At 50.7% G+C, this 11,161-nt stretch overlaps 1 protein-coding gene across 1 annotated transcript; it reads left to right on the top strand.

The window, feature by feature from the left end:
• Nucleotides 1-6: 6 nt before the first annotated feature.
• On the top strand, nucleotides 7-10,304 carry ABCF2 (ATP binding cassette subfamily F member 2). Its single transcript, XM_027705820.1, has 14 exons — nucleotides 7-168; nucleotides 2,543-2,755; nucleotides 3,684-3,866; nucleotides 4,180-4,351; nucleotides 4,506-4,601; nucleotides 5,700-5,802; nucleotides 5,885-5,980; nucleotides 6,086-6,205; nucleotides 6,762-6,851; nucleotides 7,082-7,192; nucleotides 7,454-7,516; nucleotides 7,977-8,105; nucleotides 8,899-9,102; nucleotides 9,701-10,304. The coding sequence occupies exons 1-14, from the start codon at nucleotides 15-17 to the stop codon at nucleotides 9,836-9,838; spliced, it is 1,872 nt and encodes a 623-aa protein (XP_027561621.1). The 5' UTR covers nucleotides 7-14; the 3' UTR covers nucleotides 9,839-10,304.
• The last annotated feature ends 857 nt before the right edge of the window (nucleotides 10,305-11,161 follow it).

Here is an 11,161-nt window from a genome sequence, read left to right as displayed (position 1 = left end):
CCCCCCCCCGCGCCATGCCCTCCGACCTGGCCAAGAAGAAGGCGGCCAAGAAGAAGGAGGCGGCCAAGGCCCGGCAGCGGCCGCGCCGGGCCCCGGAGGAGAACGGTGATGCCGGGACGGAGCCGCAGGAGGTCCGGCCCCCCGAGGCCAACGGGACGGCGCTGCCAGGTGAGGGGGCGGCCAGTCCCGTGTCTGCCCCGGGTGTCCCGGGGTGGGGGGCCCGGCTGGGGCTCGGCCGTGCCCCGGCTGGGTGAGCCGGGACACTGATTGTCTCCGGATGAAACACCTCGGGCACGGGCGGCTGCGGCAGCTGCCGTGTGGGCCGCTCTGCCCCGGGGCAGCAGGACCCCCGGGGGCTCCACATGGGCCGTGTATGTGAAGGATGCCCGTGGCCCTCGCTCGAGGCACGGCAGTGTGAAGGTGGAAAGGGCTGATGATGTCTCCCCCCTCAGACAGACACTGTCCCGATCTTCTGCTACTTGATGCCCAGACCTTTTTGCATTTTTTTTTTTGCTTTTCGTTTTGTTTTGTTTGGGGTTTTCTTTCTTGCCGCAGGGACCCCTGCAGCACTTGAATTCTTTCTGTCCTTACTGCTATTGCTCTCACCCTCTCCTCACTTGTTTCTCTGGGACGTACCTGGTTTGCAGAGTCTGAGAGCCTGTCTCTAAAAGAGACTTTTTGTCTGTTAAAGAGAGAGACTTTGTCAGAGGGCGCTGTCGGCCCTGAAGGACATAGGTAACGCTGACCGAGGGAGAGCTTTCGCAGCCTCGGGGCTCTCTCCCCGTGCGGGGCTCTCGCTCGCCCTCTCTCTCTCTCCGTCTCTCTCTCCCTCTCCCCGCCCCGTGTGAGGTTGTCTCTCTGTCTCTCTGTCTCTCTCTCCCCTTGCGGGGCTCGCTCCCTTTCTTTCTGTCTGTCTCCCTCTCTGTCTGTCTGTCTCTCGTTTGCATATCGCCTCCCTATTGGTGCAGCCCGGGGCGGGCGGGGCGGTGGGAGCGGCGGGGCCTGTGCCGGGATCCGGCGGGAATCTGGGAAAGGCTCTTCCCCCCCCCGAGCGGGTCACAGTCGCAGAATATGCCGAGTTGGATGGGATCCACAAGGATCATCGAGTGCAACTTCTAGCCCTGCACAGAAGCAGCCCCAGCAATCCCACCATGTGCCCCAGAGTATCATCAAAACACTCGTGGAGCTCTGGCAGCCTTGGGGCTGTGCCCGCTGCCCTGGGGAGCCTGGTCAGTGCCCAACCACCCTCTGGGGAAAGAACCTTTTCTCATGTCCAACCTATACCAGGCTCTGGAACAGCCCCCTAGGGCAGTGGTCATGGCCCCAAGCCTGACAGAGCTCAAAGGACGTTTGGACAGTGCTCTTGGGGCATAGTGGCATTGTTGGGGTATCCTGTGCTAGGCCAGGAGCTGGACTGGGTGATACTTGGGGGTCCCTTCCAGCTCAGGAGATCCTGTGATTCCATCTGGGTCAATACTGGCATATTTCTTATTGGGAGTCCTCCATGAGCTATTTACACATCAGGGGGAAAACACCCTTGCCCCTCTTTGCTTCCTGCTCTGTGGCACTGTCCGGAGGGCTCCCGTGTGACTGCCAGTGGCATTTTGTGCTCCTTGGCCGAGGCACATTTGCTGTGGTGTTCACGGTGATGTGGCTGAGTGGGTGATTTTGCCAGGAGCACTAATGCTCACAGCCAGGCTGTTGTTCAGCTCTCTGCTCTGAGCAGCAGCAGCGCTGCCGAGATCCCCAGTGCCGTTTGCTGCTTCCGAGGGCAGCGTCTCACCCAGCAGTGAAGTTGGGCTGCAATAGAAGGTCAGCACGACAGGAAAGAGAGTAGTGGGGCCCTGGCACAGGTTGCACACAAGAGCTGTGGCTGCCCCATCCCTGGAAGTGTTCCAGGCCAGGTTGGATGGGGCTTGGAGCAACCTCGGCTAGTGGAAGGTGTCCCTGCCCATGGCAGGGGGTTTGGAATTAGATGCTCTTTAAGATCCAACCCAAACCATTCTAGGATTCTATGATTGTATGATTTGCTGTTAGTGTAGGAGGAAAGGAAGAGGGGGACATGCAGATGGACATAGTAGCTTCTCCGAAAATGAGTAGGGCCTGTTCCAGTGCTGCTGCTTCTTCTCTAACCTTTCCCTTCATTCATTTCTTAGCCAAGTTTTTTTTTTGCTAACCCTTTCCTTAAGCTTGCAAGCAGTACTCTGTAAGGTCTCTTCCTATCCTAGTAATTCCTGCAGGAGGGGTTAGTCTCATGACACTCAGATAACTGGCTCACTCTTCTGGCTGCTGACTTAATTCTGATGGTCCTATTTCATTTATATGGTATTTAGATGTTTAGCAGGTGGAAGTTCCTGTTAGACTATGTATATCCATCTGCTAAGATGAAAAGCTGAGTGTCATTGCATCTGAGCGTCCTCAACTCTTCCATAGAAATGGGGGCTGGGAGTTGTTTTTGTACCCCTGGGCCTTTCTGTACAGGGGCTTTATGGCTTCCCTTGTATTTGTAAATCAGTAACGCCTCTGATCTTTCTGCATATAGAGGTGGATGCTCTTACAAAGGAGCTGGAGGACTTTGAATTAAAGAAAGCTGCTGCCCGAGCTGTGACAGGAGTGCTGGCCTCCCACCCCAACAGCACTGATGTGCACATCATTAACCTCTCCCTGACCTTCCACGGCCAGGAGCTGCTGAGTGACACCAAACTGGAGCTGAACTCCGGGAGACGCTACGGCCTGATCGGACTCAATGGCATTGGTAAGCTGTGGGGATGGGACGTGGCTCCCTGCAGCTCACAGAGGAGGTTGTGCTGCTGAGGAGCTGGGCAGGTGCAGGTGGGAGATGCTGGAAACTGGAAAGAGGGCTGTTGGACAGACATGGCCTGGGCCATGGCAGTTCCTGTTCTCCCATGTCTCTCCCCAGAGAGGGGAGTTGCTGGGGTTGCTGATAGAAGTCTGAGATTGCATTCTGGCTTTGGACTGTGCATTTGAACTTGTTTCGGTGGAGAGTTGGGTGAGATGTCTGGGATCTGTAAATCTGTCTGATTCCTGTTCACGGGATTTGCTTAGTAGTACCAGTAAACTGAATACTGATGGTATTGGTCAAAGAACGTGCACATTATGGAGAAGTAAAGAGTGTGTGGTTTGACCTGACTGGGAAAACAGCTGTACAGTGCCTGGAGGAGGTGACACTACATTGAGAGATGCAGAATATGGGTGTGATTGGAGAAGTGCTAGTAAGAGTGACCAGCTGCTTTAACCTTCAGGAAAACACTAGTGTTCTCTAGTGATGAGTACTTTACTTCCCTCTATGTTAGAAGTCTTTTGAATATGGGCCCCTGGTAACAGCTGTTAGACCTGGTTAGACAGCAGGAAGTACAACTGAGATAAAGTTCTCTAAATCTGAGCAAGGGCTGAAGTGAAGTGGTTTCCAAAAAGCTTCTTTGTGTCTCAGTCCTGTCCTTGGGGTGGTGAGCCTTAGCTGTGAGGGCAGCTTGTCACAGTGAGGCAGTGGGCTCTGCTGTGTCTCCAGGTCTTCTGGCCTCTTGGGCAAGAAATTGCTCAGGATTTTCTGGGCTTGAAAAGGGAGGGAATCAATGGAATCTGAGTGCATTTCTTCTGTTTCACTGTGACATTGGATCTCACTGAATCCAACAATTAATTGTGGAGTGATTATCTGCACACAGGGAAATCCATGCTTTTATCAGCTATTGGGAAGCGAGAGGTGCCCATCCCAGAGCACATTGACATCTATCACCTGACACGAGAGATGCCCCCCAGTGACAAGACCCCTCTGCAGTGTGTGATGGAGGTGGACACAGAGAGGGCCATGCTGGAGCGAGAGGCAGAACGTCTGGCTCATGAAGACGGTAAAGCTTCTCCGAGTCCCAGGGGACATTTCCTCCATTTCCTTCCCCACCAAAGAAAACTTGGGTTCCTTGGCAGAGTTTTCACATGTTGTGGTACCGATTTCCCCCAGCTGCCACATGGCAGTGACACTAGTGGAATGACAATTCTTTGGATGAATTATTCCATGCAGCTTCTTAAGAAGTGTCTCAGGCTTGGGAATGGAGGGGGCTGAATAGAAGTAGGGCAGAGGGATTGTGAGCTTTGCCAGCTGTGCAGAGGTGCAGCTGAGAGCCCTTTCCCGGCAGAGGTGCTGACAGGCAGGCTCTCTTTCAGCGGAATGTGAGAAACTCTTGGAGTTATATGAACGTTTGGAGGAGCTGGACGCTGATAAGGCAGAAGCACGGGCCTCACGTATCCTTCACGGCTTGGGGTTCACGCCAGCCATGCAGAGGAAAAAGCTGAAGGACTTCAGTGGTGGCTGGCGAATGAGGGTGGCGCTTGCCAGGTGAGTGCTGTAGTGCCTGCTGCCTCCTGGGAGAATGCCTGCCTGCTCCTGACTCTGAAGAGCCATGGACACAGTTCTAAGAACTCAGAGCAGAGCTAAGAGACTTTGGGTTACCTGCACTCACCCCACGCCATCATCTCCCCTGTCCTTGCAGAGCCCTCTTCATTCGGCCTTTCATGCTGCTGCTCGATGAGCCCACAAACCACCTTGACCTGGATGCCTGTGTGTGGTTGGAGGAAGAGCTGAAAACGTAAGCACAGAGGAGTTTGCTGCTTCTGTGGGTTGCGCTTTTCTGCTGGAACATCTTGTCAGCATGTGAGCAAGTGCTGCAGGAGTAACTGTCTATGGTTCTTGTGGGTACATAACTGTGTGATGGTAGCAGTGACATCTTCTGCTTGCTGCTGTGTGGGATTCTTGATGCAAGGGTAACAAATTCAAGACAAGGCCCTGTGCCCCTGTCACTGAAGAAATGAGAAATGCTGGGCTGTACTCCCAAGTTAAAGAGGCTTCCTGGAAAGCCAGGAGCAGCCCTCGGTGGCCTGTGTACAAGCACCATGTGCTGTATCAGTAGCATGAGCTTTCTAGACCTGGCTCCCAGCCCATCTCCCTGCTCACCATTTCTCTGTTTTAGCACAACTGTAGTATCTGAGTGTGCTGGTTTCATCTGTTGTGTTGGTGACTGGTTTTCATAAACAAAGGTAAAATGTGAAGGTGTAAGGCAAAAAGCTTAGGAATAGTTATGAAACTCAGGTTATCTGGGGTGTACATTAAAAGGACTGTATTGTGAGAGGGGCTTTGCCTTTGCAGAGGTTATTCCATCGGCTTTGTCAGTTAAATCTTTTGCATCCTTCCTTTAAAAGTCAGATGTTTTAGGGAAGTAGTTTGAACTTCTTTTTAGGAGGCTTTGACCCATGGTTGTACGGAATTGGAGTGGAGCCAGGCACAAGGTGCCTAACAGATGGGAGTCTGTATGAAAGGGAAAGTGAACAGTGAAGGTTGAAACTTCTTGGAAGTGTGATGCTAATGAAGTCAGCTACATCAGTAGCATGACTCACCTGCCACATGGGCAGCCAGCCCTGGGCTCCTTGTGACAACAGGCGAAGACTGGTCCAGTGGTGCAGGGTGTTTTACCACAGTGAAAGGTGTTGGCAGGATTTACTCACAGCAGCTGGTTGTAGCTGCTTTCCTGCCAGTTTCCCAGAGCATCTCCCAGGCTGTGACCTTTCTGTTCTTAATCTGATTGAAGGCAAGAGAAATCTGGTGCATGTGAAGCCTTTGTCACCATCAAGGCCAACAAACAGGAATTCTTTTCCTAGCTTAGCCTCTAACAACTTACCTGGTGCCGCAGGTTCAAGCGGATCCTTGTGCTGATATCCCACTCCCAGGACTTCCTGAATGGCGTCTGCACCAACATCATCCACATGCACAACCGCAAACTCAAGTACTACACAGTGAGTAAATGGTGCCCCGTGCCACCAGCAGAAACAGGAGCTGTTCTCTGGGCACATCTGATATCCCATGGTCTCTTTCCAGGGAAATTATGATCAGTATGTAAAGACTCGCTTGGAACTAGAAGAAAATCAAATGAAGCGATTCCACTGGGAGCAAGATCAGATCGCCCATATGAAGGTACCTGCCTGGCTGCATGAGCACCTTCCTACCCACGCAGGTGGGCATCCCTGCCCCTTCTCAACCTTGTCTCTGTGGCTTTTGGCTGACTTTGCTTTGTTGCAGAACTACATTGCACGATTTGGCCATGGCAGTGCAAAGCTGGCCAGGCAAGCTCAGAGCAAGGAGAAGACTCTTCAAAAGATGATGGCTTCTGGCTTGACAGAGAGAGTTGTGAATGATAAGGTAGGATCAGACACGGGATTGCATCTAGGGATCAGTGTTGGAAACATGGGCTACAGAAGTAGAATGATCTTTAGCAGACAGAAGGAATGGCTGACAGAGCTGGGAGCAAGAACAAGATACCCTTCCTGATGTCAAGGATCCCTGTACTCAGCATGGAATAATGCTGAACAGTGGGAAGAGGAGGAGGAATTTTTAGGGGAGGAAAGTGGAATTGTCATACCATTGAGGCTATTTTGCAGATACAGAAATCAGACATGAGTGCCAAAGGCTCATAGGAGATGGGGGAGGATTCTCAGAGCAACCCCTACTTGTTCAAAGAGTACAAACCCACATTTGCTTCAAGGGGGAAGAAATAAGGACTTGTTAGGCAGCAGATGAGCTTGCAAGCAGCTCATCAGAATATATCTGTGAGTAAGTTGATAGAGGGGCTTATAACAAGTTGCAGTCTGGTGCCTTGGTCTGCAGTTGATGTTGGTAGTGAGGGATGGTTGTACCAGAATGTCCGGGCTGTCTCGTGCTCCGGGGTGTCTCACAGGTGGATATTCTGTGTTAACAGACTTTGTCATTCTACTTCCCACCCTGTGGGAAAATCCCCCCTCCTGTCATCATGGTGCAGAATGTCAGCTTCAGATACAGCAAGGATGGGGTGAGTATGGGGAGTGTGCATACAGAGATCCCTTGTGCTTCTGCCTGGTTTGGGAGTGGGAGGCATTTGGCTGAGCTTCCTGATCAGGCTGCAGCATATGACTAGTGGAGCAAACTCCTTGGCAGTGTTAATGCTGGGTCTGCTGAGGACAGAGCATTACAGGTGCAGCAGAGAGGTTCTGGGGAGTAGTGAAAAGGCATAATATGTGGCATGATTTTTGTGGTTTTCAGCCATGGATCTATAATAACTTGGAGTTTGGGATTGACCTGGATACCCGTGTAGCTCTCGTTGGACCCAATGGAGCCGGAAAGTCAACACTGCTGAAACTGCTCACAGGAGAGGTTTGCTTCCTACATTGTCTACCCTGCTCTGGACCTTTATTCTTGGAATAGTCTTCAACAAAGCTGCACTTATTTGCCAGAACACCCCAGTCTCAGGCCTTGGAAATCCTGAGGTCTCGTTGCAGTATAGGGCTTTTTCTCTCAGATAACATGTTCAGGCTGCCTCCCCTGTGCCAGAGTGGAGATGGCTGGATTCTGTATTTCTGACATACAGCAAGAGGAGAGATTTCCTGCTGAAATGATTTTATCTTCCCTTTCTAGCTGCTGCCCACAGATGGGATGATTCGCAAGCACTCACATGTGAAGATCGGTAGATACCACCAGGTACTCCCTGCAGCAGCCCCCAGGGACAGGGAATGCAGAGGAAAAAGCTGTCAGGAATGAGGAAACTTGCATCTCTGGTTCTGCTTCTAAGGCCCCTCCCACTGCTGCCCTTCTGTACCCAGAGAAGGGGGAAGGAACTGTCCATGGAATGGGCTCCAGCTCCTGTCCTTACCCTGCTGACTGTGGTCCTTCCGTTCACCTCCCACCTGCCACTGGCAGAGCAGCTGCCTTGTGTTTGGTGGTGGACAAACCTGCTGTTCTGAAACAGCACTCCTTCTCCTGAAATGGAAGCTGTTGCATAATAGTTCAGCACAGGGGCTATCCTGTGGGTAGGATTATTGGCTCTTGTGTTCTGCCACTCAGCTGGTACCAGAGGGGTGTGAGGTGTAAGGGGGGACGTGCTTTGGGCCATGAAGTGGGTGGCCTGCACAGCCTGAAGCTGACTTTTCTTCTCTGGCAGCACTTGCAAGAGCAGTTGGACTTAGACCTCTCACCCCTGGAGTACATGCTGAAATGCTACCCAGAGATCAAGGAGAAGGAGGAGATGAGGAAAATCATTGGCAGATATGGTCTGACAGGGAAGCAGCAGGTGAGTGTGAGCTGTTGAAGTTTGCTTTTTGCTCATTAGGGGAGCAGAGCTGCTGTGTTTTCTGTTCCTCCACTGATGTCTGACAGTGTGATACAGTATGCAGCATGGCTCACCATAGCATCAAAATCCATCTCTGCCTTTGAAATTGGAGGAAAAAATGGCTCACAGCAAGACGTGGGTTGGAACGGGTGACCCCCTCAGAATCTGGGTGAAAAGAAGACAAGCTGTGGTGTAGTGCTAGACCTGAGCACACTTTAATTGTAACTTGAACTAGTTCGCTTATCTCTCATTTCTGAGATGAATACCAGCCAGAAGTGTTAGCAGATCTCAGCTGGGTGTGAGGTCCCCTTGGTTCAGACAAGAGGCTCACCAGTGGTACTAGTAAGTCCAAGCATGACGTGCTCCTGTACATCATACGTCACATGTGTGACAGGAGGAGTCAATGTCACTGCAGCTGAGTGTTGATTTTTGCATTGCTTTTGCCATTTATCACTGCAGAAGTTAAGAGTAGTTTGATGGTTGTATCAGTAAACACCAGTCAGACCCCAGTCAACTGTCCTTGCACATCTTTGGTGCAAGCTGGGTCTTGCTGGGGAGACTCATTCTTCAGGAGCCCCTGGAATTCCCTTGTTCCATGGGTGGGAGAAGCTCAGTGTAGGTATAAGGCTGACTGAACATTTGTCCTCTTGTGTCATGGAGCTGCTGGGAGCCCAGGGTGAGACCTAAGTGTTCTGGGCCAGGGTGGCAGGCTGGGAGGTGCCTGCAGAGCCCGAGCTGTGTCTGTGTTGGGCAGGTGAGCCCCATCAGGAACCTCTCGGATGGGCAGAAGTGCCGTGTGTGCTTCGCCTGGCTGGCCTGGCAGAACCCCCACATGCTCTTCCTGGACGAGCCCACCAACCACCTGGACATAGAGACCATAGATGCTCTGGCAGATGCCATCAATGAGTTTGAAGGAGGAATGATGCTTGTCAGCCATGATTTCAGACTCATCCAGCAGGTAACAAAAGTCATGAATTTTAACACTTTAAGTAATTAAAACAAGGTGTTTTCAACTCACTGGCTTTTACACATCCCAAAAAGATGGGTGAGTGAAAAAAAATCACTGCACACAATTGCCTTACTGTGTTCATATTAAACAATTATTGAGATAGCCCAGGAAAATATTAGGAACTTGAAATATAGAAAAAAACCCAACACAAATGTCAAGTGCTGATTTGTCAGCTATAGCTTTGGCTGCAACTTCAGGTATAATTTTATTTTTCAGTGTGTTATATCCAAGTAGTTCAGGTCAAGAACTACTTTTATTTCAATTCCCAGTTTAGCAAGAAAGGCTTTTCTTCTTAGTGCATGAACGAAATCAGAAATGTAGAGGGGTCCAGGACTTTCAAAGTCTTGTATAAATTATGCAGAAAAAAACAAGGAAGATGTTTCTCTGCAGATGCTTTGTTTGGTAGTTGAAATGTGAGAGTTACTGAACTTTTCTTGCCAGACTTCAGAGAATAGTTTTTAGTTAACTTTATCATTTTGATAAGATTATAAAATGCTGTACTGCAAACCTCTCCTCCTCCTCCTCCTCCTCGTGTGCTTGCTCTCAGGTGGCGCAGGAGATCTGGGTCTGTGAGAAGCAGACAATCACCAAGTGGCAAGGGGACATCCTTGCCTACAAGGAGCATCTCAAGTCAAAGCTGGTGGATGAGGACCCGCAGCTCACCAAACGGACCCACAACGTGTGAGCTGAGGACCCCTGGCCCCGGTGCTCTGTGGGGCCGGCGGTGGCCACGCGTCACCTGCCGCCGGCAGGAGCGGGACTGCTGCTCTCGCTGGCTTTGTTCTAGGATTGCTGCAATACTGCTTCCCCTCGACTTGCCTTGCACCTCTGTGTCTGGACAGAGCTCTTCTCTCCCAGTCTGGCTCCGTTTGGGCAACCGTTTCCGTATTAAGACGATGTCCCATCCGAGCCAGGCCCTGGAATCTGATGGCCCGGGGTCACGGCAGCAGCCATCAGGGTGTCTGAGCTGCAGTGTAACACAGGTGGAGACCCCAGCCCAGCTTCTCCTGCCTCTTCCTTCCCAATTTCTGCTTCAGTTTAGATACTTCAATTCAAACTCCTCTGGCCTTGGTTTGTTTTTAACTATTATTTAACAGTGTAATTAACAGATCTGCCTGAGAATCCATCAGTCAATAAAGAGGGAAGAACAATCTTGTCTTGTTTTGTGACCTGTGGTAGTTGGGGCTTGCAGTGGCTGAGCTTTGAGTGAGGATCAACCCTTCCTGCTGAAGGTTCAGTTCCTCAGTACAGCCAGAGCTGTGGCAGAACTTGAGGGTTACATGAAGCAGTGAGTGCTGAGCTCTGCAGGCACTAAGCAGGACCCTCACACCTGGGACACCTGCTCAGCCAGAGCCAACGCTGGGGTCCAGCGGCTGACAGAAGGGGGAACAAGCCACAGATGCTTCTGTTGTAGATGGTGACAGACACAAATTGAAAGGGTTGTGAATGTCAAAGTCAGAAACACAATGTAGATCTATGGAACACCAGCATGTGTCCTCTGCAACACAGTGGCTCAGGTGTGGCTTTTTCCTTCTCCCTGAATTGTCTGATAATGAGACTCAATAATGTAGGATTTCTGGACTATGAGTTATTTTGTCCTTGCAGGTTTCTTGCAGACTAACCAACTAAACTTATTTTGTTTGCAATAACAGATTTTTGAAAAAGTTGGTGTTCAAACCTCACCCTGTGCCACAGAAGCTTGAATAAAACAATTTTTTAATTTATTATTAAAGCAATTAAAAGGTACTAAAGGGAAAGGTAGCAAATCAAACCAAAAAGGTTCTTTTGATCATGAGTTATCATGACACATGAGAATGGCTGCACTGGTCATGTGAAGGGTTCATGTAGCCCAGCAGCCTCTCCAGGACCACATGCTGCCAGGGGAGAGGAAGGACAGGACAAACACAGGAGTTGTGCTCCCTTGCAGTGCTTCCTCCAGTGCCAGCTGACTGACTTTGACTTTTTGGGTAGAGTATTTCCTTGGTTTTCTTTCCCAAAGGGCCTATGA

The sequence above is a fragment of the Neopelma chrysocephalum genome, unplaced genomic scaffold, assembly GCF_003984885.1.
Source record: "Neopelma chrysocephalum unplaced genomic scaffold, ASM398488v2 Primary Assembly neopelma1_357, whole genome shotgun sequence".
Lineage (NCBI taxonomy): Eukaryota > Metazoa > Chordata > Aves > Passeriformes > Pipridae > Neopelma > Neopelma chrysocephalum.
Note: the sequence above shows the minus strand (reverse complement) of the source record. Positions and strands in the feature narration are given on the sequence as shown.

Coding starts and splice junctions, on each gene's coding strand:
- ABCF2 (XM_027705820.1), top strand. CDS start 15: ATGCCCTCCGACCTGGCCAAGAAGAAGGCGGCCAAGAAGAAGGAGGCG. Junction 4,352..4,505: donor ATGAGGGTGGCGCTTGCCAG/GTGAGTGCTGTA, acceptor CTGTCCTTGCAG/AGCCCTCTTCATTCGGCCTT. Junction 5,803..5,884: donor GCAAACTCAAGTACTACACA/GTGAGTAAATGG, acceptor GTCTCTTTCCAG/GGAAATTATGATCAGTATGT.